We start from the raw sequence: 25,860 nt of genomic DNA, 5'->3' as shown, positions 1-25,860 counted from the left end.
GCGAATATACTCGCCTAGGGCAGTCTTATGATGCAGCAGCAGACGCTATTTATGCTCGTACGTTTTGTTTTTCCTTATGCTTCATAGTTAGTGCTGACTTTCTCGTAGTTGATCGCTTGTTAGACGAAGCAGCTCGTTTGGAGGATGCGGAGGTGGCTGAAGAGGAGGTGTTAAGAAAGAAGGCTGCTGCCTTGCGTGCCGCGCAGGCTGAGTTGGATGAGTCCATGGCGCGGTTAGATCGTTTGCGTAAGCAGAAGAGAATAGTGTTTCGGAAAGGTTGGGAGGTTACCGAGGAGGAGCTAGTGGCGTCTTCTGTATCGGAGGTTCAGTCTATAGGTGGCTTTGGTACGGTAGATCTAGACTTGATTCTTGACTGGAATCCTAGCACTCCAAACTTCTTATCGGAGGCGTCTTAGTTGATTTCTGGTGTCCCTAGGCGGATAAATGGTTTTCCTTATTGCGGTCGATCGGCTTCAGTAGGTGGTCTGGTGAAGCGATGTGGGTGCCTAATTCGTTTATATCCAGCGCTCTTTTGGACTAGTACAACAGGTGTTAGTGTGGCTTCTCGTTCTTAGTGTTGTTGCCAGTAGATCGTAAGTTCTTCTGCTGCGTTGGTGATATTTTTGGCTGGTTCCCATATATTATCTTTATGTCCGTATCCTTTCTATTTGACGAGGTATTAATACCCTTCTGGTTCCTTAAGATGGTTGATAATTCGTTCAACTTTGTATTCTGGTTCGTTATCTTCGACGATAATAATATCGTTTGTCTGTGATCCACGTGGTGCTGGTTCGAGGAGTGAGACATAGAATACTAGGTGACACTTCATGGTTTCTAGGAGTTCTAGTTCGTAGTTGACTGGTGAGATTACTCGTGAAATTTTAAAAGGTCTGAGTTTTTTATAGTTGAGTTTGTCGTTTGGTCGCTTTGTTTTGATGTTTCGCCGTATGAGATAGGCGCTATCTCCCTCTTCTAAGGTTGGTCCCTCAATCCTTCGTTTGTTGCTGAATTTTGTCATTCTTTGTCGTACGAATTCAAGTTCTTTGCGTGCGTTTTCCTGGATATCCTTGATTTGGCGTATTAAGGCGACAGCTTTTACTGCAGCTAGGCCTATTCGGGGTTCTCTATAGGCGGTTGGTTCAAATCCATAGTTGAGGTAGAAGGGGGATTCCTTAGTACTTTCTCCTACTGCGCTGTTATAGGCGAACTGGGCTATTAGTAGCAATACAACCTAATTGTCTTAGTTATAGTTAACATAGGCGCGGAGATATATTTCGAGGATTTGGTTGATTCGTTCTGTTTGTCTGTCGGTCTGCAGGTGGAATGCAGTGGATATTGATTGTTTGATGCTGAGTTGTGATGTGATTAACTTCCAGAATTTAGAAGTGAAGATCTTATCTCTGTCTGATATAATCTCTCTGGGCGTTCCATAGTTAGCAATAATATATTTAAGAAATATATAGGCACATTCTTCGGCGTTACTTACTTCTTTGTACGGGATGAAGTAGGCGTACTTCGTGAGTCGGTCTATAATAACAAGAACGCTGTCAAAATGTGTTCCCATAAGAGGTTCTCAAGACTTCGGTAGCTTGACGATAAAGTCGAGGGATATAGATTGCCAGGCGGTTTGCAGCACAGGCAAGGGTTGTAGCATGCCGTACAGCTGATGTCAAGCAGGTTTGCTTTTCAGGCAGACCTCACAATCCTTAATTGCTTTTGCCACTCGTTCTCTAGTGACCTTTTCTCCGTATTATTGTCGTAGTCGTTTCTAGGTCTTTGTGATTCCTTAGTGACCATATGCAGGACGAGCGTGAAACTCCATAATTGCTTCGTCGTCTAGTTCGTTAGGCGGGCTATTACTAGATCGTCCAGCCATCATCAAGAGTTTAGTTGCTAGCACTAGGTCTCCGTTATTATTTCCTTTGAGAATCACCTAGGTTTCTTCAGGTACTAGGACGTTATAGTCTGGTCGTCAGCTGAGAGCGTCAGCTCTGCTATTGTCTGATCCTTTGCGGTGGATGATTCAGAAGTTGAATTCTGATAGGAATTCTAACTATCTAATCTGTCGTTTATTCAACACTTTTGAAGTCGTGAAGTGTGAGAGGTTCTTATGGTCTGAATACACAAGTACTTCGTGTGTGGTTCCTGAGAGCTCAGGTCTCCATTCCTTGAAGGCTTCGATGATTGCCATAAGTTCCTTATCGTGAACCTGATAGTTGAGTTCAGGTCCGTGGAGCTTGCGAGAAAAGAAGGCACATAGGTGTAGTCGTCCTTCTGAATCTCGTTGAGATAATTATGCTCCTATCGCATAGTCGGATGCATCAGGTTCTACTTCGAACTGTTTTGTCGGATCTAGGATGCTTAAGACGGGCTCACTAGCGATAAGGTCCTTGATCTTCTGGAATGCTGTTCGTTGTGGTTCTTCCCATATAAAGGGCGTGTCTTTGCGGCTGAGGCTTATGAGAGCTGCGTTAATCTTGCCATAGTCTTTGATGAATTTGCAGTAGAAGTTGACGAAACCTAGAAATCCTTGGACTTCCTTGAGGTTGTTAGGTACCAGCCATTCCTTAATGGCTTTGACTTTGTTTTCTGACATACAGACTTTTCCAGGGGTGATAGTGAATCCGAGGTATTCCACCTTCTGTGTGTGGAATTCGCTTTTCTCAGGTTCAACTAATAGCTTAGCTTCTTAGAGGGCTTATAAGACGTAGTGTACGTCTTCCTTATGTTTCTCAGGTGTCGATGAGAAGATGAGGATGTCGTCAAGATAGACTACTACGCAGATGTCGATATATTTGCGTAAAACTTAGTTGATCATATTTTGGAATGTTGCAGGGGCGTTAGTAAGGCTGAAGGGCATGACGAGGTACTTAAAATGTCCTTTTCGTGTTCTGAAAGCAGTCTTTTATTCTTCTCCTTGCTTCATTCTGATCAGGTTATAGGCTCCTTTGAGGTCGAGGGCTGTGAACCAGTTAGCTCTATAGAGGAGTTATCTCATCTCGTCGATAAGTGGTAGTGGGTAGCAGTTCTTAATCGTCATTTCGTTAAGCATGCGGTAGTCGACGCATAATCGTAGTTTTCCATTCTTTTTAGGTATAAATAGGATTAGGCTTCCTGCTGGTGACGTTGAGGGTCTGATATATCCCTTCTTGAGATTTTCTTCAAGGTACTTATCTAGGGCTTCTATCTCTGTCTGGTTGAGTCCGTAGATTTTGTTGAAGCGTGGTTCCTTCCCTTTTTTGAGGGGTATTTCGTGGTTGAAACTAGTGTGTTCGGGCAGTCTGGTTTCTAATTTGGCTGCAAAGAGTTTCTCGTAAACTCTGTATTCTTCTGGGATAGACAGAAGTGGATCGTTCTTCTGTTTGAGATCTATCGTTGTTGGTGGTTATGATATAGCTTCTTTTGCCTTGAGTTAACAGAGGTATCGTTTTGCTGTTCCTCGTCGTATTGATTCGTTTGAGGCCTGATTCTGATAGGGCTGCTCAGGGACTAAATCATCATGGTCCTAATGGAGTTGGCCTTTGCTCCAATCTATCTGTGGGTTGCTTGTTCGTAGCCAGGGTAGTCCTAGCACTATGTCGTATGTTCCTAGATTGGCAATGTCGAATTAGATTCTTTCTTTTCGATTTAGGTAGCTCATCTCGAGGGGCGCAGTCTCATTATAGATGGTACCTCCTTCGTACTTGAATTCTTCTCCTTCTGCTGTGTGTAACTGATATAGTCGTTCTTTTCCTCCCTATCGTATTTCTAGCCTATTGATAGCTTAGGGGGCAATGAAGTTTGCCTCAGCTCCGCTGTCGATCAGCGTAAGTGTTATCTGTTGATTGATAGTAACTTTGAGTTTGATATTACCCTTATATCCTTATGACATCTGATGAATAGATCTTATGCTTATTGCCTGTTGTGATCCGTTATCAGTAGGTGAGTCTAGTTTTTTGACTGCTCTGATTGTCCTGGGTAGGTGATTTGCTTTCCTTCTCGTCATGCCTTTGCGAGGCTGTTTTTGCAGATTCTGACCTGTAGGGGTCTAGGTCCGTTTTTTGCGATTCTCTAGGTTTATGCCTTTTCTTAGTAGTGAACTTAGCATTCGTCTTATTAGCATTCGTCCTATTTCATGCTGTTATCATGTTGACATCTCATGGGGAACTGAGGACTAGGTCTGAAGACTGCAAGGTTGTCTTCAAACAGTACTATAGTCTATCTGATTATAACGGAGGTCGAGTAGATCTCGTGGATAGGTTTGTCGTCATGTCTTCTGGGGTAGAACTAGTAGTCGTGCTTTTCTCCTATGTGTTCCTTGCATTTGTCGTGGAAGCACTGGGGCCAGAAGAGGGTTCAGTGAAGCTGGTGGTTGCTTCTCAGCGCGGGATGATCTTCCGTGTGTAGCTGAGGGGTGTAGCTTCGGTCTCATTAGGCTGCTGAGGTGCTATAGAAGTGGCGTTGTTGCTTGTCTTGAAGCATGTCGATTTTTTGGTATCTCAGAAGTTGCTTGATTCTTCCTTCCTGGTCGTCGGGTTCCTCTTTGGAGCTGGAGTTGTCCACACTGGGGGTGAACCTATAGGTTATCTCTGTCTGAGCGCGTTATCGGGCAACGTCGCGAGGTTTATCCGAGTCATAGGAAGAGCTTTCTCCTTCTCCGAAAGTCCAGTTGTTGGTCATACTGAGGAGTTGTTGTTCCATCAGAGGATTGTGTTGGTGTTCTGGTTCTTCTTCTGATTCTTATTGTTAATATAGTCATACTTATCTGTCGTCTTCTTGCTAGATTAGCTCTATTTCCTTCTGGATTTGTTGTTCTTCGTGGTGGAGTTGTTAGCTAGTTATGCGGGGGGTGATTAGTTCTAATCGCTGAATTTGTAGCATCTCGTTAAGTTGTTCAGTTGGTTTTCTAGCCACTTTGCTGTTGCTGGAGTGCATTATTGCCAGGGTCCTAGGGTGAGTGTCTGGGGTGGTCATATTGTAACCAGACCGTCCAGGGTTGCTATCCCTTAGGTAGTGTCCTGATATTTCTTTGTCTTCGAGGTGAATTTGGCAGTTATCGTCGTAGCATCCGGTCCACGACTGGGATGCATGTGGGGCTTTTGCAATTGTGTTGACTTGTCGAGGTCGTTCTGCCACTGGTTTCCAGGGAAGCTTCTTAGGCTGTTCGCAGTCTTTGGCGATGTGGCCTTGCTTGTTGCAGTTATAGCACTTGGGGTTCTAAGGTTTTTTGTTATTAGGTTTGGTCATCATGCTGAGATCTATAGGTCTGCTGTGTTGTCTATAGGCGGTGCTCTGGCGGGTGTTGTTCCAGTTGTTGCAGGGTCTGTTGTCGTTCTGCTGGCTGTTGAACTTCTGTTGAGGCTGCTATTAGTACTTGCGTCCTGAATTTGGGTTTTGTCGTTTCTCTCCTCGTTCCTTTCGTCGTTTATAGAGGCGGTTGTCAATCTTAATAGCATGTTCAACATAGGCGAGGAAGCTAGGGGGTGTCTCCAGTTTGGCTATTTCGTCTTTGACCTCATCCTTAAGTCCTTGATAAAAGGCAAAAACTTTGCTTTCGTCGGTTATGTGGAGTCTTGCAGCTAATCGCCTAAACTCTGCGGCGTAGAGTGTAGCTGACTTGGTTTGTCGTAGGTAGGACAGGTCTCGTTCGGCCTGTCTTCGTTCATCAGGGTCAAGGAAGAGAGATTCTAGGGCCTTAACATAGCCTGTGAAGCTGAAGAAGATATCCTTGACTTCTTGGCTGTATTTTTCGACAGGGTTGTCAAGCTATTCCTGTTGGAGGGGTTCGAACCAGGCAAGGGCTCGTCCCCAAAGGAAGGTGGCTGCGTGTACAACGCATTCGGTGTCGTTCTGGAAGGTGTTTATATGGAAGGCCTGGTAGGTTCGAACTTATACCAGGTGTCCTTTGAGTTGTCCTGGGGTCCCGTCGAAAGTGGAAGGCGTGTTAAGCTTGAGGCGTTCTCGTCCTTCGACTGGGGCGGATATGACGTTGGCGGCCGCTTGGAGGGTGGCGACTTCTTTCTCTAGATCCTGGTTCTTGCGGGCTTGTTCCTGGAGCTCGCTAAGGACTGCGGCGTTCTGGTTGAACACTTCGCGCATTGCCTTGAAGTTGCTGTTGGTCTTGTTGAGCTGGCGCTTAAGTTCTTTGGTGTCATCCTCGCTGTCTGAGTCGTCCTTTATCTTCTGGTCTCCTAGTTCCTAGGCTAGGTTTTGGGTGGCTCGTCCTCCTGAAGTGGACGAGGATCCCAGGGTAGGCGACTTAACAGAGGCGCGGGCAGACATTATCGTTTGTTACTGTTAGTAGGAATCAATGGTCAACTTACTGAACAGGAGCAATCAAAGTGTTACGGTCAGCTATCCGACAGTAGGGTCTGCTAACAGAAGCTGGGGATTAATACGTTCTAACAGTATACTGGGTTGTGGTCGTAGGTCGTAGTTCGTAGGCTGTAGTAGATCGGGTCTTCAGAGGCTAAGGGGATCAGTCTTAGACTCAACAAGTGATTCGCAGTGAAGGTAAGCTGAGAGTATCCGTGAGGATGAGTACTAAGTTGATTGCTGAAGAGCTATGGAAGTCTGACCATGAGCCAGGCTCAGGGTCATACTATATACAAGTTCTGAACAGTGGTCTTTGTCTATCTAAGGGTGATCACCTAGGTGTATGAGGTGATCGCGATCAGTTGGCAAAGCCAACTGATCACTGAGCGTTCCTTCCTGTGCTCCACTGATCGTTTCCTTATCTTATCGTCACGTGACTTGTACCATAGTTCTTCCGTGCCGAGTGAGTTCCTGTTGTTCCCGTGATCCTGCAGTACAAATGTCCTGTCCTAGCCGCCCGACGCCCAAGTGGGTCGGTCAACTGTTATCCATGCATAACGGGTCGTAACAATCTGGTGGTTGCGGCAAATCCCGTCTAGTAAAGGCTCTCTACGACACTCTCACAGCCTATGGAAAGACCGTCCACTTACTTGCACCCACAGGCCAAGCAGCGGTCAATATTGGAGGAAGGACGATCTTTTCATACATTGGATGGCGGCCTGACGACCTCCGCCTGGCCAACAGCACACTTGTCGCGAAGGCACGAAGGAAACACATTTTCTCCCGGATCAAGTCCACTGAGGTTCTCATTATTGATGAGATCAGCATGGTCGAGAGACAAGTGTTCGAGAGGCTCAGCTACGTTCTAAGCGTGATTCGACGAGGTCGATACGAACCATCGGCACACGGTGCCTTCGGGGGCGTTCAGATCATTACTGTTGGTGACTTCTGCCAATTGCCCCCCGTGAAACCATTCAAATATTGCTCCTTCGAGATGTTCGATGAAGATTCCAAGATCCCTTATTCGTGCGGGTTAATGGAAACGTCGGACAATCTGCTGCATTATTGCCCTCTGGACAGGAGCCACGGTCAGTTCAAAGATTGCGAAAAGTGGGCTTTCAAGTCTGACGCCTGGCATCATTGCACATTCAAGTATATCCTCCTCTGATCGTTGGGATGGGTCGACATGCTAATTCTATCAACAACCAGAAACTGTCACGGGCTAGAGCCCGGCCGAGATCTCCGGCTTTGCCGTAGCACACCGCCTAGCCCCGGTGTGCTTCACCGCCGCTAGGCGCCTATCCCTGTAAAGTCCCTTCTTCCTTCTTCAGCTTAGAATAGTCAATCGACAGCACCTCTACGTTAAACAAGCCTAGGGGCCAGCCCCTTATATATTCTAAGCTTAACAACAAAGACGCTATATGAAACCTCATGAGTGCGACAGGATGGATTCGCCAGAGGGTAGCGCAAAGGACGCGATGAATGCTGAAATTGACCGCCAGATCAACGAAGCAGTGAACGCAAGCATACATCCTCTTTAGGACCAGATGGTCTAGCAGTCGACCTAGATAACGCAGCTCTTGACAGCTCTAAATAGGCTTATGTCACCAAATAGAGCAACCCCTACGCCGCTCGCAAGTAGCATACTAACCCTGTCTACAGCTGATATGACTATATAGGCTCTAAGTGATGGTATAGTGAAGGTAGCTGAAGGGCGAAAGAAGCCCCTACTAAATCCCCTAAAGTTCATAGGAAAGCATAAAGACTACCTAGCATAGTCTCAGCAAATATGCAATAAGATAACCCTGGATATATAGTGTATAGGGGGTAAGGCTGAGGTCTGGTATTGTATTAACTCACGCCTTGACGTTAACCCTCAGTAAGTTATTGCTACCTTCTACGCTGCTGGTGGCCCTGAGGGTAAATAAGACCCCTCTGAGTTTATAAGGTATTTAGACTGTATATATAAGGACCTAAGTGCTACCTCTTATATAGCTGCTATGCTACGAACGATCTGGCAACAGGACGATCAGTCTCTCGCCTCTTTTCTCCCCTAATTTGAGAGAATACTGTCAGAAGCTGGAGGAGCAAGTTAGGCAGACCAGGCGAAGATAACCCTCCTCGAGGGAGCACTTAGTATGCAGCTCCAGCAAGCTCTTGTTACTGTCGACCTCCCTGTTAATAACTACTATAGATAGCTTATATGTATATAAGATGTAGCTGCAAGGCTAGAGAGACTTCCAGCTATAACGCGTGGGAACAGCTCATACCGCCCTAGAGCCCCTGAAGCAAGCAGGCATTACGACGACGATAGTGATATAGTTATAACCAGCATAAGCTGCGTAAGGAACAAGAAGACAGCTATAGAACCGCAGCGCCACAGACGCTACTCCTCCTCATCTAAGTCTGAGGGTAGTGAGCAACCACATAAGGATAGTTGCTGATGTTATAACTGTAATAAGATAGGCCATATTGCTATATAGTGCCCTAAGCTAAAGCGTTCAGGACTAAAGAAGGTTAAGAAGGTTAAGAAAGCTAAGAAGCTAGAGGAGAGCAGCAATAATAGTGCTACAGATAAGTTGAGAAGTTCTGAGGCTGAAGAGAGCTCAGGAAAAGAGTAACTCTAACGCAAAGTTAGGCGTTAGAGGTAAAGTCTAGTGATATTACAGAATAGAAGCAGTTTAAGCATCATATAAGCAGCAAGTCAGCAGTGATCACTACCTGCATATATAGGGGCACTTAGGCGGACGCCCTAGTGGACACTAGGTGCAACCTATACGCCCTTATCGACCACAACTTAGCCTATAAGCTCCGCCTGCCTATAGTAGACCGCTCTAAGCAGGTACTAGGCAGCTTTAGCAATAGTATAGGTGCTATGAAAGCAACAGGCGTAGTTATCTTTAACCTTAAGCTATACAGTTATGATGAGAAGATCTTTACGTATACTATATATAGCCTTAGCGACAACCTATTCCTAGGGAAGCTATAGATAGAGAGGAACTATATCCTATATAATGCTGCAGCATAGTGTATACAGCATAGGAGGGGTGGTGTAGACCTACGTCTAAAAGGCGAGGAAGAGCCAGAATGAGTACGCCAGATTAGGACTGCCTGCTTGCTCCCAGGAGCCCCTTTTGCAACGCTCTATAAGAGGGCATATTAACGCACTAAAGGTACTACCAGATATAAAGTTTGAGCGATCAGCCTAGCAGATATACAGAAGGCTCTTATGAAGAAGACTGAGAAGGCAGACCTAAAGGCCCTCCTTCCGCCAGCTATACTAGCTGAGTTCCGCAAGCTATTCCAACCTGACGAAGCCGCCAACCTTCCACTGCATCGCCCTAGGGTTGACCACAGGATCCCTATCAAACAGGATGGTAGTAGTAATAAAGTCATACTACTATAGGGTCCGCTCTATAGTATATCATAAGAAGAACTCCTCATCCTCTATAAGACCCTATAAGACCTACTTAATAAGGGCTTTATCTGCGCTAGCAGCTCAGAAGCATCAGCCCTAGTACTATTCATATATAAACCGAACAGAGGAATATATTTCTATATTGACTACTACACTCTTAACAAGCTTACTAAGTGCGACTGATACCCTCTTCCCTTGATTCGAGAGACGCTATAGACTGTTAGCGCTGCTAAGTGGTTCACTAAGCTAGACGTAATAGCAGCATTCCATAAGATTTAGATCGCTCAGGGAGAGGAGTATAAGACAGCTTTCCAGATGAGATATAGGCTATTTAAATAGCTAGTTATCCCCTTTAGGCTTATAGAAGCCCCCGCCATATTCTAACGATATATTAACAGCATACTTTAAGAGTATCTAGACAACTTTGCAACAGCATATATAGATAACATCCTGATCTACTTAAACAGCTTATAATAAGACTATAAAGCAAAGGTTAAGCTAGTACTGCATAAGCTTGCTGCGGCAGGGCTATATTTAGACCCTCATAAGTGCACGTTCTCTGTGAAGACAGTTAAATACCTAGGGTTTATTATTACAGCTGGAGTTAGTATCTCTTGCGACCCTGAGAAACTGAAGGCGATTAAGGAATAGGCAGCTCTAAAGATAGTTAAAGGAGTCTGAAGCTTCCTTAGATTTATAAACTACTACTGGATCTTCATCCCAGCATATTTAGAGATTGCTGGACCCCTGATAGCTCTTATAAAGAAGGGTGTCCCCTTCTGCTGGGGTAAGGAATAAGAAGCAGCATTCTAGGAGCTTAAGAGGATCTTTGCTGCTAAGCCTGTTCTATATCAACTGGACCCTGAGCGTACAACCTATGTTGAGGCTGATTGCTCCAGCTTTGCCCTTAGAGGCGTACTCTCATAGGAAGATAAGCATAGCAGACGTCACGCAGTAGCCTACCACTCACAGCAGCTTAACGCTGCCCAGTTTAACTATCTGATATATAATAAGGAGATGCTAGCTATTATAAGCTGTCTATAAGAATAGAGAGCAGAGCTATAGAGTGTCAGCCACTTTAGGATCCTATTAGACCATAAGAACCTAAAGTACTTTATGACGAAGCAGAAGCTTACAGAACGGCAAAGCTGATAGGCAGAGGAACTATCTCAGTATAACTTCGAGATATAGTACCAGCTAGGAAGCAAAGCAGTAGTGCCAGACGCACTCTCTAGATGTGAATAAGATATACCTATATCTCTAGAGGATAAGCGTAAATAAGGTTGAATCCTATAGCTCCTCCTAGAAGCAACCCTACCCTCAGCATATATATAACATATAGAGACAGCACTATTAATACTTATATTTACTAACGACGAAGAACTATAGCAACTCTGGGATCAGACCTAAGGATAAGATGAAGTCTACCAGCAGGCCTATGCTGCTGTGAAATAACGAGAAAGAAGCTTCCCCCTAAGCCTTAAGCTAAAAGTTCAGATCGCTAAGTGTAAGATTGATAATAGCAACTAACTACTGTTTAGAGATTGGATTTAGGTATTAGGTAATAAAGATCTAGATAATAATGCAAACAGGCTACACACCTATATCATTCAAAGCACCTACAACTTAGTGCTTAGTGGCTATCTAAGAAGAGATAACACCTTTATGCTGGTTAGTAGACAGTTTTACTAGCTTAGTCAGTCGCACTTAGTATAGCGTTTCTGCTGTAACTGCAATAGTTATAGGCGTAGTTATATCTGGAGGGAACGTTATAAGGGACTTCTGAAACTACTACTAATACCACAGCATATATAAAGCAACCTCGCTATAGATTTTATTACTTACCTTCCCCTTATAGATAAGGGTGAGAGATATCTTTATGTAATTATCAACCAGCTAGGTAAAGGCGTAACCCTCGAGGCGATAGAAAGCATAGAAGCTGAAGCCTGCGCTAAATAATTCCTAAACTGCCACTTTAGGTTTCACAGCATCCCTACGTTAATTATAAGCGACAGAGGGAGCAACTAGATAAGCTGCTTCTGGCGGCAGTTCTGCAAGCTTTTGGGAATAGAGCAGCAGCTTAGTACCACCTACCACCTGCAGACTGATAGAGGCCTAGAGAGGATGAACCAGGAGATCCAGGCCTACCTATGCAACTACGCCACCTACTCACAGAAGGACTAGGCATATAACCTTCCAGCAGCTCAGCTAGCACTTTGTAGCTGCGATAATAGTGCTATTAGGATGAGTAGCTTCTTCCTAGAGCATAGATATAACCCAGAGCCTATTAAGGTCAAGGAAGCAAACCCAGCAAGCCCTGAGGGAACCTGTGAGGGCTAAGCACGCAAGTTGGTAACAAGGCTTTAAGATATGATAGATATAGCCTAATTAACCTTTGCGTTAACGCAGTAACGCTATGAGGAACTGGCTAATATGAAGCGCCAGCCTATAGAGAGACTAGAAGTAGGCAACAAAGTCTGGCTTCACATAGGTTATTACAGATCCCCTAGGCCTTGCAAGAAACTGGATTAGCTACACCATAAGTATATAGTTATAAAAGTCATCTCACTATACGTAGTAGAGCTTGATATACCAGCAGCTATATACCCACGCTTCCATATGGATATCCTGAAGCGCGCAGGTAACAACCCCTTACCCAGTCAAACGTTAGATGATGAGCAGCCGCCACTAATTATAAACGATAAAGGCGAAGAGACCTGGAATATAGAGAGTATTAACGCTGCTACCTAGAAGCATTAAGGGCGCAGGCGACGCCGCAAGGTTCTGGTTAAGTGGGAAGGATATACAGAGAGGACCTAAGAGCCTATTGAGACGCTCCAGGGGACAGAAGCAATAGAGGCTTACGAACGCCGTTACGGCTCTGCGATGGAGCATGATGGGGACCCAGCCTTAGCGCCGTGGGCGCGCCGGCGGAGGGGAGCGGGGGGGTGATGTCACGGGCTAGAGCCCGGCCGAGATCTCCGGCTTTGCCGGAGCAGTTACTGAGATCCAGCTCCGTTGGACCCACTATTCTGCCGCAGTACGCCGCCTAACCCAGCCTGCTTCACCGCTGTTAGGTGCCTACTCTTGTAAAGTCCCTTCTTCCTTCTTCAGCTTAGAATAGTCAATCGACGGCACCTCTACGTTGAACAAGCCTAGGGGCCAGCCCCTTACAGAAACATACACTTGACCACGATACATCGGCAAAAAGACGAGGGCTTCGTACGAATGCTTCAGAACATTCGTAGAGGCCACGTTGATGATGATGAACTTGACCTTCTTTTGGAGAAGCGCAGGGTTGATGGTAATGGGACATTTTTTTTCAGCCACAAAATTGATGTCAAGAATCACAATGACGCGAGGCTCAAATCTCTCGATGGCAAAGAAGTGCAATATCAGTGCCTCGATCATACACAACCCATCGGCGACAAAAAGAACAAGCGCGACGATGAGGACAAATCTCGATGTCAATCGCTCGGCGATGATGACGACAAACATCGATATCACAAATGCTTGGAGATGAAAGTCAATATGCCTGTCATCTTACTTTCTAATGTGAGATCATCCTAGTTACTTTGACGCCCATGGACTCTAGAATTGACGATTCTTGCAGATCGATGTGGAGAAAGGTCTTTGTAACGGCAGCCAAGGCACGGTCATTGGTTTCGTACCGCGTCTGAAGGACGACCTCAAGGATCCAAATCCCAAACATTACAAGGGCGATCAGGTTGGCTACGATATAGCGAAAGCACGTTGCAAGCAAATCGGAGTCTTCAAAGCGAATCTGGACACGAAACTATGTAAGTATCCTGGTGTGGCCGAATGCGATATATCCATGGATGCTTACATGCTTTCCAGACCCCGAAGTTCGGTTTTCCAACGGCGAACGCCGCGTTATTGGCCCTGATTGCAGCTTTTACAATGTTGTTACTTGTTGAAAAGAGATAGATGGTGAAGTTCGGTTGGCTTTGGAGTCATTCTCGGTAAGAACTCAAATACCACTCGTCCCAGGTTGGGCTATGACCATCCATAAGAGCCAAAGTCTTTCACTTGATCGCGTAACCGTCGACCTCGAAAGTGCCTGGGATGCGAGATTGATATTTGTTGCGCTCAGCAGGGCTCGTTTGCTCCAGGGTCTCTGCGTGAAAGGAAGCAGAAACAAATTCAGGGAGAATCTGTTACTTGACCCTGAAGTGGAGAGGTTCGTGAGAGACATTGAAGAGCGAAAGCAGGACGAGATCATATGAGCCTTCGCTGGCTAGCTCAAGGTGGTGCAAGGATTGGCTCGGTCGTGTACACTCTGGAGCGAGGAAAGAAAAGGGGAAGGCCTGGTGGCCAACTGTTAGTAATTCTTTAATTGCATGTCTTGATCTTTGGACATGCTGTCTTTTCGTCTCCCAAAACTAGATTCGTGGAACACTTGCATCGATCTGTTGTCGAAGGTTTTATGAAAATGTAGCACTCTTTTGCTACTATCCGGTGCTATCAACTGGGAGACTATGGGGTTAAGGCTGGAGTCGTGCCAGTCACGGAGGAACATATCGCTTTTTCTGCTCCCAGAGCCGGCGCCATCGAAGCTGACATCGTTTTGCACAGAGAGAAGGACATTGTCTCGCTCGAAGATTAGACAGTTGCACTCAACAGTGTATGTGAGGGTATGCCAAGAAATAATGATGCCGATGGCTTCCTGTTCAGCTTCAAACTGATCAAAAGCTTTATGCAAACAAAAATAGCCACTGCTCGATCCATGACGCTTAAGGAAATCAGAATCTGCCTCCCCCAGTCCTGCCTACAGCACCGTTTTCTCTAAGAACCTGCATCGTTTCATCGTGGCCTCCAACCGCGGCGCTTTGCAGTGCAGTCTGGCCTTTCGTCCCTTGAAGCAACAAGCATTCACATCAGCACCGGCTGCCAATAAGCGCTTGATTATGTCCACATGGCCTTTCTCGGCTGCAGCATGTAAAGCCATCCCATCTCCGTAAATACCTCCCAGGGCGTGGACATTGGCGCCTTCCTTGATAAGAAGGTCGACTATCTCGAGATGACCTCCTAGACATGCCCCTTGAGCCGTGTAGCCCTTGTACTTTGCTGAGGCACCATTGATGTCAGCCCCGTGTTGGAGAAGAAGCTTCAATATCGTCATGTAGCCGCCGCCCGCAGCAGCTTGTAATGCCGTGTAACCTGCCGTTGGTGATGGCGGAGCATTCACGTCGGCTCCCAATCTCAGTAGTCGGCTGACAAGATGATCATGTCCTCGCTCCGCTGCTGCCTGAAATGCCGATCTTCCGTTGTACCGGGTCACGACAACTGACGACGCTGGTGACCCGCGCGTCGAATGCGCAGGCTTCGACAACACCTCGTTTACCTTGGCCCCCGCACTGAGCAGAATGTCGACGACCTTCTCGTTTCCATGTCCGCAGGCGATCTGCAAGGCATTTCTTTGGAAGTTGTTGCCTCCGCAGAAGTGGATATCGGCCCCGGCGTCGACCAGAATCTGCACCGCCTGTTCGTGGCCGTGCATGCATGCAGCCTGGATGGCCGTCTGTCCGTAGTACCCGCGCGGGGGATCGTTAGCGGCCCCCGGGTCGTCGGCAAGGATTTCCCGGATGTTTTCCAGTTCTCCGCCTCTGGCGGCAAGCTGCAACGGCGTCCAGCAATAGCTTCTCCGTCGTCGGTCTGCAAGGTAGGGTCCCATGCGGCGTCTAGAGGCGGTAGAATTTCTGCATGTTGTGGCTTCAGTAGGAAAGCAAAGGCTCGAGATAGCAGATGGTATCGTGGGGTTCATCCGACACGGGTGCTATGAAAAGACGAACATGAGCTGTGGTACTATGCAAAATGGCAACAGTCCAGGTCAAAAGGCAGTCATTATGCTTGTAGACATACGCACTTGAGTCGGATGCTGTTGGCGACCGGAACTGCATGTTGGTTTGGCAAGGCCATTCGATTATCTCACACGCACTGTCATACCGAACCCTGGTGATTATCGGAGTTCGGCACAGGCCCACCATAAAGATGTGGGGTTATCGACACTATGGTTCTGGAGTCAGGTGGACAGTTGGACGTATTTTACTCTCTATTCTTGCCATTCCGGGTGCGCAGCCGCACTATCAGTCTTTGGCCTGTTCTACGCAGCATCCATGGGTCCTAGAGCCCCTGTTGATTTCAATGCTCAACAAGATTCTACAGAATTTAAACAATGCTTCTACCAACCGTTTCATGTCCACATGCCACCGAAATTGATCTGTCGCCTGATTTCGCAGACCTCATAGTGAGATTCAAAATCACACTATCTTATTTTTCGTTCTGACAAACCTACTCAACGTTAGATGAAACCAAATGACGCACGAACAAGTTCAGCAACGGTAAAGACTGTGTGATTCTAAGCAAGCTCGATCTAAGAGGAAACCAATAATACACAAACAAGATCGGCAACGGTAAAGACAGTGTGGCCCACCCTCAGCCATCTCTCAATCCGTCATTTTGTATCCCCAGTTTAACGCATCAACAACGTCGTGCAAACATGCATTCTGTCCGTAGCGTTCTTGACCTGCTATTGCTGTTCAGCAAGGCTTGATCGGGTGCAAAGCGCCCCTGCTCAGGCCGAGAACCCAGGCGGCATGGGCCTATTCTTGGCGATTAGCCGCACAGGGCCTTTCGGTAGCAAGCCTCGTCGATGAACCTCTTAGCAGCAGTGACGGCGTCATCAACAGGAGCACACTGGCGAGTCTTGAGGCGGCGAGCGCCGACAGAGAGCTCGCCGTTACCACCGCAGCCCTCGCCGCCCTGGGCAAACGCATTCCAAGGGGAGAGAGTCCAGGCTCGGTGGCCAGAGGGGAAACCCGCAAGGCTGGGTTGACCGTTGTTAGGTCTCAAGCTGTTGTAGATTCTGCCCTCATACTCGTTGTTGTCCTGCATGCCGGCAGCGTCGGCGACACCGTTGGTGTAGTGTCTCCAGCGGATGACCTGGTCCCAGCTGAAGCCGCCAAGCGCCGCGTACTCTTGCTCGTTCGGGTAGGGGCTAAACTGGCCGAGGGTGCCGGAGACCTGGATGAAGTTGCCCACCGCCGCGATCTCGTAGACATAGCCGTTGCCGTTGAACATCTGCGTGAGGAATCTGACAGCGGTATCTTCGCTAGCGGTGGTGGAAACATAGCCGTCGTTATCCCGGCTGGCTCCATTATCGGCGCCGACAGCATGGTTGTACATACTGACATTCGGAGTGACTTCAAGGAACCGGCTGGCTCCTCTGGGAGCAAAATTGCCAGCGGCACGCATCTCAGTCGGGGTCCTGGTATCAGCGCGCCACACTCTGAACTGAGCATTGCACAGAGCAGTCCATAGGTTAAGGACAAGGAGAATGAGAACGTTCTTTTGGAACATCGTGTTGGCGATTTATCGTACAAGTGACGATGCAAGTGGACAAATAAGTGAGAGACAGTGTGACACAGGGCCTAAAGAGTGACAAAGTTGAGTAGCGAATGAAGTGATGATGATGATGGCAAAAAAAAGTCGGCAGGCCAGAAGGCATGCTGCTTTATACCTCACCTGGAGGTCCTGATGCTCAGTATCTTTCCACGACTCAATTCCGAAGGCTTCAACGTGGGCAGTACTTCTCTCTCTCAACACGAGGTCATGTCTTTGATCTTGGCAGTGAGCTTCATAGTGGCTTAATGGCTTTGACTCAAGATACAACGTTCATGGGATTTCGAAGTTGAACGCCGGCACTATGACTAGGTTCAAGCCCAAGCTCGGCCCTGCTCTTTGTCTTCAGTATTAGTGATCTTATCTCAACTTGACACTGTCCAGGAGCTTGGTCTTGAGTCTCCACGTCCTGGTGGTTGGATGATGACAGCTCGAGAGACAACCTTGTTGTGGTTCCGACGTAGAATGTAGACACCACGGCCAAGTTCAAGCCCGAGGTTGACTCGTACGAGTACAGTTGGAATTATCAGGTATGAACTGCCGTGGTAGCCTTTCTCCGATAATATGCGCTCTCGAACGCTTGGCATTGAAATTTGACCTAGTGTGGAATAGTTCAAACGCTGAACCCCACTCCATGTGTCATTGCACAACCTTTCTCTCCTGCTGGGCAGACGGAACAATCCTCAACATTGAATTGGCTGCTAACCTGTCACATGATGGGCAAAAGCGGAGATGCTTTTCTCGTAAGGCTGTGTTAAAAAGATCATCGAGACCGATTTCCCCGACATCTCCGGGAGCATATATCCACTTTCTTTCACAGTCCCAAGTCACACAGTCGAACACTACACCTATCTCGTCATTTCGCACACCCAATCGTTCAGACTCTACCGACTGCTGCATCGTTTGCGCGACCATTGCTCGAATACCCAACCGCTCTCCGCAGACCTGCTGCATCGCCCGCTATTAAACATCGCCCGCTACCAAATTCCATCCCATCAGAACATCATTGCCATGAAGCACCCAACCACTGCGCCCTGGAACCTCAACGTCTCTCGCGATGACGTCGAAAAGCTCCTCCGGGGCTTCCGGCCGGCGGCGATGGAGGACCGCTGGATGTTCCGCGCGGACGAGCCAGACGTCCGCGGAGACTTCGTGGTGCATGTGCACAGAAGCTGGACTGGGGACGAGCTTCTGCGCGTAAACATTGTCTTGGCGGCTCCGGGTGGAGGTGCCCCACCAACAAACACAGACGAACCTCACGCTTCAATAACCGACATTACGTGGGACAAGGGGGATGGCGGTTTTCTTTCTACCGAGGCGGAGGCTAAGGATCTAGCCACTGACCTGTTACGGAACGTGCTGGGGTGTGGCTTGTAAGCTATGCTAGACGAGGAAGTGTGTTCGCTGCCAGATCAGATGTAGAGGCCATTCATAGTCAAGAATACCGAGACCGAGGTCACTTGTTGTTCCAGCCAATGAAATAGGATGCCTACGTCACCGTGTCTTCAGAGCTATTGAGAGTGTCGCAACTATCGTTCATGTTATCCCACTCCGTGCGTGCTGCTGGACTGCAGTACTTGAGATGATGACCGGTGAAAGTGCTTCTCAACTCTGCCCAACCCTAAGAGTCGCAGTTCCCCGAAAGGAAAGTGACAAATTTCCCGATTAGATGAACCTGCCGCCTTCTAAACCCGTGTTGTGTAGTCCACCAGCAGTCAATGGAATAGCCTTTTCTAGCTTGTGCAGACGCATGCTAGTCGATCTTGGCCTTTCAACTAGGTTTGACTGGTCTGACGTCGCTCGGGTCTTATCAACTATGTTCAGAACGCTTGCTCAAGATATCGTCCATCACAATTTAAAGACGGAGTTATCCTTAGCAGGGCTGCAGCGCCAAGATGCGTCATGTGGATTTGGACGTGCAGATATCTCCGTCCCGGTCCGCGGCTTGTTGCCCAGCCGGCAGTCCAGACTACCAGTGCGGTTCGTCCCCACACCCGCATCCGAAGGGGCCGAATGAAGGGATGAAAAAGACGGACGCAATATTTTTTCTTGGCGAAGGCGCAATGCGTCAGTTCTCCAGCAGTGTCAGGCCATTCTATGAGTCGCGATTGATTTGGGCAGTAAGTTCAATTATCCTGAGTTTGAGCCCCGTTGTTACCAAGTCCGGTTATCGAACGAACAGTGTACGATTCAAGTAAATTTGTAATTAGACAACTCAGTCTTGCATCAATGCCTTTTGGAAATACGGCCGCATGTATGTTAGAGTGAATCTACCATTTGAGTCTGTTTCGGTCTGTCCGGCGATGCCTGTCTTGCGTAGATGGGCAATTCGAATCCGAAAACGAACTGTCTCGCCTAGGAAGTCATATCTGGCTCGAAAGTGGTCGTGTTTTGCAGTACTAATAGGCTGTCTGGACGCACTCCATTGAGCACATCACAACACTCATACACCGTCAAGCTTTGTCTCTTCAAGATCACATTCACTTAGAAACTTACACCAAACACTCGTTTTACTCAACCAACAATCAAAATGCGTACCGCTGCCTTCATCGCCACTTGGTTCTTTGCTGCGAGGTTCGCTTATGGTCAACCTAATTATATCTATTTCGCATATAGCTAACCACATGCACCGTCTTACAGCGCTGCAGCTCAGTCGATCTACTGCTGCACCTCCAACGAGAATGACCAAGTTGTGCCTGAGACAGATGAGACCGCTGTTTGCTGCCAGAGCTCTGGAGGCCAACTCCAAGGTGTAAGTTGGTTGAGAATACACCGGAAACTCTGGCCTGGGGCTAACCTTGTGTGACTGTTAGTTCGAGTGTATCCTGGAAGTAGGACACTTTGGTTTTAGCCAATGCTGCCGCCAACAGACGGTTTTCACTTGCGATTTCTAAACTGCAACGACCGCAGATAAGAAGATTGTGTGCTGAAGTGGAAATACCATTGGATCACCATGCATGTGTTATTGAGAAATACTGGAGTGGTTGACCACGATCATGTATCTTTGTTAGAAGCAGATAAACTCTTCATCATGTTCGTTGCGAAATACCGATCCCATGGTTCGAGAATTTTAGCCTGCACCTTAGCTCTATCCCTGTTAAAATCTCATGTTGCAATGACCTCGCCCATTGAAAACCCCACATCTTTGAAGAGCAGATCCATAAATGTTGATAGTTATTTAGGACTAAAGTGGTAGTCGGGTTGGTGACGACCGGCGAACTTCCGCTGTCGCCGTCTTGGCTCCACGTAGGGCTGTGACTTCTCATTAAAAAGTGCGGCGGACATAGCTCAGTTGGGAGAGCGTCAGACTGAAGCGGGTTTACGTCCGGGAAACTTCATTCAATCAATCTGAAGGTCGTGTGTTCAATCCACACTGGCCGCATGTTCTTTTGCTTTTGTTCAAAGAATTCCTTTTGCTTCTTCCGCTAAGAAACTGACCGATGCAGGCAAGCAAGATATGGCTTACCTTCCAAAGTGAACGTTTTGGGCTGGTTGAGAAATGCATTGAGAAAGTTACATCTGCGCGCACGCTGTACTTGCTGCGTTTGTTCAACCAATACAAGCAGTACTACTCGGGGGGGGGGGGGGGGGGGGGGGGGGTTGAGTAAGGGCAAATGATTGGAATTCATCATCCTTTCCCCCTAATCCACAGCTTCAAAAGAGGGTTTTCACGGAGACGAACCATGCTATTTTCAACGGATGCACAAGCCGGCGGTTGGTCTCTGGAGTAGGCTCGACCCGCAATTGCGGCAGACAGCCGATCGCGCATGGGCACCCAGCCACCGAACGTCCGCTGAGGTAGCAAACATGGAGTGAGAACGTTGCTTCTATTCCCTACACCGTACAAACAAAACAAGTACATGACCTTTCGCTCTGCGCTCTGCCCTCCTGCCTGCAACCTTGCTGTCCAGACGGCGACACAACCCGAAGATCGGAAGCGATCTCCAACGCCGTGCTGAGAGGCCCAGAGAGCAGGTGGCGAGTCCTCATCCATCATCTCAGGCAATTCCATGTCCACTTCGGTAGGGGCAGTGGACTGAGAGCGGGCCACACTAGTGGACTGGGAAGCGCTGACGTCAGACACACTTATCTGGCTGGCAGGTGGGATCTGGGTTCCTTGGGTGACTGTGTTCTCGCCGTCGTCCTTGTTGTCGTCCTTGCCGTCTTCAGGACCGAAGGCACCAGCAAGCTCCAGCTCCCGATCCTGCAGCTCCTTCATTTGCGCGTTGCGTAAGTCATCGTACGTCTTGCCACTCGCACTTCACAGACCAGGGGCACACGGGTCAGCTCAAATCAAACACCTCAGCCTAATAGACATTTATGCAGGTGGCTAAGGTAGGTAGGTTACAGAGCTTTGCGGACTTCGCGAGTAATAGCGCTCTGGTCAGCGCGCGCTTTCTCCAAGGCGGCTTGGGACTTGTTGACGAGGTTCTGAATGGCCATTTGCTGCTTAGGAGACATGTTGAAGTGATTCTTCTCAAGGATTTGGCTGTAGAGGCGAACCGCTTGCTTCGCATGGTCCACATACTCGTGAGGAGAACCCGCGAGAAGCAAGTGCATTCCCGCCCGGTGGAAATCTCCGAGGCGGGGCTCCATCAAAAGCTTCATGGCATCAGCCTCGGCCTCCTCGTAGTCTTTCCGTTCGTAGAGCGTCCAGACGTGGTCGTATCTCCACTCGAGCATAGCTGTGGGATGTCAGCGCAAGACCGGGTGCAGGGGGCCAGTTAATCACCTCCAAGGTTGCCCAGAGGGTGCTCCTGGGGAGCCGAAGCTGTTGCCGGTGCATCTGAAGCGTTCGCCATGGTGTCGCTGAACCTGCGATAGGAGAAGAATCAAAAGTGGCCTTCCTTCGTGGTGAGGAGACGTAGAAGGAGAAGCGACAAATGCTGCCCTCATAATGTACCTACTGTTGCTGGCAACCTGGAGGGAGGCGCCCGGCATGTTCCACGTGCAGGCATTAGTGCAGGAGAACGAGCCACAACCTGCCAGCCAGGCCCCAAAGGATACGGGCATGCATGGACGTACATCGATAGATCTCATTGGGTCTGCATAATCTGGTCCCTGCTTGTCCCTGCTGTTGTCCCTGCTGTTGCCTCTGCTGTTGCCTCTGCTGTTGCCTCTGTTGTCGTCTTTGTTGTCACTTGTACCTACCTACTGAGACATACGCTGACCTCCGCAACGCTCAAATGAAGGAGCTGCATGACCGCATTACAGCTCGCTAGCGAGATGAAGGGTGCCAGTGTTGAGGAGGGCAAGTGGGATGGACGCCAAGGAGGACAGCACGAACGAATCCGCCGAAGAGCCCAGACCCTACCTTCCAGTCAGAATGTACCTACAGACGTTGGCGCCTCCCAGTCCACTGCCCCGGCCGAAATGACATGAAGCTGCCTGAGATGGATGAGGATTTGCTGCCTGCACTCTGAGAAGGCGTTTGAGGTCGCTCATGGGATGTGACCTCTGGGCAGCAAGGGTGCAGGCAGGGGGCTGGGTGTACCGCGTAGTTTGCTGGCTGTTTGGTATTTGGACGTCTAGTGGCCTACCCTTTTCCGTTGGTCGGGTTAAGCTGTTTGTACTTGGTTGTACATTGGCCCCACAAAGGTACGACAATCAACCTGTGAATAGGTAGGAAAGAAAAGATTGAGGTCACGGACGACGACGGACGACAACAGCGACACCAGCGACAACGACGAGGACGACGATAGTACTGGTTGCATAGAGAGCAAAAGACACTGAGTAGACAACCAGTCGCTCTAGCATGGGAAAATGGGCGGTCTTGGTAATTGAACTGGGCTGTCTCTTTTGCAGCGGTTGACCAGGATGCGTATGCATGCCCGGCTGCTAGCCGCAATTGTGGGTCGAGCCCGTCTCCGGGACCCGCTCGCCGGCTTGTGCATCCATGTCGACGACAGTGGCAGAGCCAAAATCTTGACATGTCCCTTGGAGGAGAGATCAAGAAAACGGTGTCCAGATTTTGAGTCTTCGCAAATTAGTGCGCTTCCGAAATTTCGCTCAGTTTCGCGCATCAATGAAGGCCTGTTCTGGTATTGATATCACACCGGGCCGAAGCAGCTTTCTATTCTTTTCACGTCACCACTTGCACCATGACGCATTCTTCAAAGGTACTAGCAGTAGATTCAGACCTCAGGGTGCTTCATCTGGGAAGGGAAACGGGCCAAGCCAGAGCTCTGGGAGGCGCCAACGCTATCTAGAAGTCTTCTCATGTCCAGCCAATCACTGTGTCCATTTCCAACCTGCTCCCTTCATTTCGGCTCCCAGCCTGCTTCGGCTGCTCCAGCACAGTTACCTTCAAACAGACACAGGTTGCCCAAAAGATGCGGAAGCCATGAAAGGCCAAAATCTAAGGCAATCTGCCTTCCACTGGTCAGCATTATTCACTGCCCATGAGCCTCTGCTGTTGCGTGCCTGCTATCAAGGCTTTTTTCTGACGTCAGAGCAAATACAGCTTGCTGATCAAACCTGGAAAAGGCTATGATGTTCCCGCAGAGGGAAGAACACACAAGCAAAATTGGTGCAATTGAAAAAGCTGCCTTTGAACACAGCCTTTGAAGCCTATCTACATCCTGACCATTTGAATGAAGCCTTACAGACTTGTGCCTTGCTTGTGATGCTATCTCTTCGGTCTGGCCGTTCCTCTTCACACGACTGGGAACTACGTCTTTTGTTGTCTCGGATGGTGTATCCACCCGCTGATGTCTCTTTCCGTTGGCGTCGCTGCCTATGCCTCTGTCGTCTTTGCCTCTGTCGTCTCTGCCCGTCGTCTCTGCCCGTCGTCTTTGCCCGTCGTCTCTGCCCGTCGTCTCTGCCCGTCGTCTTTGCCCGTCGTCTGCCTGTCGTCTCTGCCTGTTGTCTCCGCCTTTTGTCTCTGCCTCTGTTGTCTCAGCTTCTGGAGGTGCCTCTGCTCCATGTCTCTTTCCGTCCCTCTCGTGCGCTTGTCCTTTTCCTGTTCCTGTTCTCCACCCTCTTTCAGTCCGTTTATGTCTGTCCATTGCAAAGCTATGCCTTCAGGCTGAAAGTCCTGAACTTTCTCCTTGCAAGCTGGAATTTTCCTTGACATTCGTTGAATCGTTGGATTTTGCTGCATTCTCTCCATTAAATATTGCCGACGGCGCAACGAACTCCCATACGACGGAACAGCTACCAAGTACTCAACTTTCCACTCCTCACTTGCAAGCTTTTCAACTGCTCACCCTCAACCGCACAGCCCTTCGTGCGCCTTGCCCTTCGACCAGCTCCTTCGACAAGCTCTTCGACCAGCTAGCTTTGAGACCAACTCGCTCCCCATCTCCTCCGATAGATAACCCAATCACGGATCCCTCGTACACCATGGCCGACTACGGTAACGACACTGGTAATGGTCATATCGACCACAACGATGAGTGTGGCCACTCCGGAGGTCCCGTCAACAACCGCGACAACGGACATCATGATGGATCCGGAGGTGGCGACCACAACTATCACCATCAGTTTCAACCAACACAACTGCCACTCCACATGTCAACACGGATGACGTTATGGAGCTTCGGGGAGGAATGCCCCCCAAGAGAAAGGCGGCCGCGAAGAAGAAGAAGAAGGTCGAAAGCTCTTCCAGTGATGACGATTCTTCTTCTCCTCCACCTGCTCCTGCTCCACCTCCCTCGACAGCCTCTTCCGCGCCTCCTGGCCGACTGGTAACTTCGGCTTCCAACTCACAAGCAAATGGATTTGCTAACATGACACAGGCCTTGCCGGGCAATCGTTCCGCTGTTGCGGTCACAAGACGAGGTGGCCGGAGGGTTGTAACCCGTTCCATGACGCGTGCCGCCGCTCCCGCTGGCGCCACTCGCACTGCCTCTGTGGCCGGCGATTCCAGTGATCCCCAAGACTCGCCTTCGGGCGAGTCCAGCAGTAGTGCTGCTGCTGGATCCACTCCTGTTGCCACTCCCACTTCCCACTCTGCCGCACACGACTCCTCGGCCGGCGTTCCCACCGCTCCAGTTGAGCCTCGATCTCAATACCATCCCTCGGCAGAGATTGCCAACACCACCGACGAAGGTTCCGACTACGAGCCTCACAGCACTGCGATTCCTGCTCGTGTGGGCACTCAATTTTACCCTTCCGCCGAAATTGCCAACACCACCGACGAAGGCTCGGACCCGGAGCCGTACAGCACTCCCACCGACACTCACGGACCCCCTGATGCTGAAGACCCCGTCGCATTCGCCTCTGGCATCGAGGGTGTTGATTCCGACCTGTCTCAACAGAAAGTTGCGGCTTCGTATTCAAGCTCCCTTGACTCTGATGAGCCCGCCCCTGTCCCTGAGCCCACATCGGACCATAATGATACCGATTTCAACCCGGACCAGCAACAGCCTTCAGACTCGCCGGACTCTCCATCTAGCCCCGCCGAGGACATCTCTTCGGACTCGAACGGGAACCGATCTTCGGCTTCACCTCCTGCGAAGCGCACGAAGCTCATAGAGTCTCCGATGTGGCGTAACCGTAGCGAAGGCATTGTCACCAAGGACGAGGTGGCGAGCGCGCTTCACGGACACACACTACCCCCTCACAGGCCTCTGCCAGTTGCCAACATTTGGAATGATTTCGAGAACCACAACAAGGCTAAGGTCCAGCAGGCCTTGAAGGGTATCAACTTGGAGTCCACCAAGTTTCTCGTCACCTCCGCCAAGACAGGAGTCCAGCATTCTCTGGACTTGTTGTTGAGTCTG

General features: G+C 48.9%; 7 protein-coding genes across 7 annotated transcripts; 3 read left to right on the top strand and 4 right to left on the bottom strand.

Annotated features, from left to right (window-relative positions):
* Window positions 1-5,346: 5,346 nt before the first annotated feature.
* On the bottom strand, window positions 5,347-6,261 carry CGCA056_v001532 (Retrotransposon-derived protein PEG10; the record flags this gene model as incomplete). Its single annotated transcript, XM_037316792.1, has 3 exons — window positions 5,347-5,745; window positions 5,875-6,177; window positions 6,244-6,261. The coding sequence occupies 3 exons, from the start codon at window positions 6,259-6,261 to the stop codon at window positions 5,347-5,349; spliced, it is 720 nt and encodes a 239-aa protein (XP_037185869.1).
* Window positions 6,262-13,243: 6,982 nt separating this feature from the next.
* CGCA056_v001531 (uncharacterized protein) lies at window positions 13,244-13,650 on the top strand (the record flags this gene model as incomplete). The annotated part of the gene is made up of 3 exons (XM_037316791.1): window positions 13,244-13,267; window positions 13,326-13,512; window positions 13,571-13,650. 3 exons carry the CDS (start codon window positions 13,244-13,246, stop codon window positions 13,648-13,650), a joined length of 291 nt encoding a protein of 96 aa, XP_037185868.1.
* An 851-nt stretch (window positions 13,651-14,501) lies between these two features.
* Window positions 14,502-15,633, bottom strand: Ankrd17 (Ankyrin repeat domain-containing protein 17; the record flags this gene model as incomplete). The annotated part of the gene is made up of 2 exons (XM_037316790.1): window positions 14,502-15,432; window positions 15,596-15,633. The coding sequence occupies 2 exons, from the start codon at window positions 15,631-15,633 to the stop codon at window positions 14,502-14,504; spliced, it is 969 nt and encodes a 322-aa protein (XP_037185867.1).
* Window positions 15,634-16,348: 715 nt separating this feature from the next.
* Window positions 16,349-17,092, bottom strand: E2AA-1 (Heat-labile enterotoxin IIA, A chain; the record flags this gene model as incomplete). Its single annotated transcript, XM_037316789.1, has 1 exon — window positions 16,349-17,092. The coding sequence occupies one exon, from the start codon at window positions 17,090-17,092 to the stop codon at window positions 16,349-16,351; it is 744 nt and encodes a 247-aa protein (XP_037184794.1).
* A 1,053-nt stretch (window positions 17,093-18,145) lies between these two features.
* On the top strand, window positions 18,146-18,511 carry CGCA056_v001528 (uncharacterized protein; the record flags this gene model as incomplete). Its single annotated transcript, XM_037316788.1, has 1 exon — window positions 18,146-18,511. One exon carries the CDS (start codon window positions 18,146-18,148, stop codon window positions 18,509-18,511), a length of 366 nt encoding a protein of 121 aa, XP_037184795.1.
* A 1,153-nt stretch (window positions 18,512-19,664) lies between these two features.
* On the top strand, window positions 19,665-19,969 carry CGCA056_v001527 (uncharacterized protein; the record flags this gene model as incomplete). Its single annotated transcript, XM_037316787.1, has 3 exons — window positions 19,665-19,708; window positions 19,775-19,886; window positions 19,967-19,969. The coding sequence occupies 3 exons, from the start codon at window positions 19,665-19,667 to the stop codon at window positions 19,967-19,969; spliced, it is 159 nt and encodes a 52-aa protein (XP_037184800.1).
* Window positions 19,970-20,762: 793 nt separating this feature from the next.
* On the bottom strand, window positions 20,763-21,936 carry CGCA056_v001526 (uncharacterized protein; the record flags this gene model as incomplete). Its single annotated transcript, XM_037316786.1, has 3 exons — window positions 20,763-21,393; window positions 21,483-21,819; window positions 21,867-21,936. The coding sequence occupies 3 exons, from the start codon at window positions 21,934-21,936 to the stop codon at window positions 20,763-20,765; spliced, it is 1,038 nt and encodes a 345-aa protein (XP_037184801.1).
* Window positions 21,937-25,860: the final 3,924 nt, after the last annotated feature.

Source organism: Colletotrichum aenigma, assembly GCF_013390185.1.
Source record: "Colletotrichum aenigma strain Cg56 chromosome Unknown KSG_Cg56_contig01, whole genome shotgun sequence".
NCBI lineage: Eukaryota > Fungi > Ascomycota > Sordariomycetes > Glomerellales > Glomerellaceae > Colletotrichum > Colletotrichum aenigma.
Note: the sequence above shows the minus strand (reverse complement) of the source record. Positions and strands in the feature narration are given on the sequence as shown.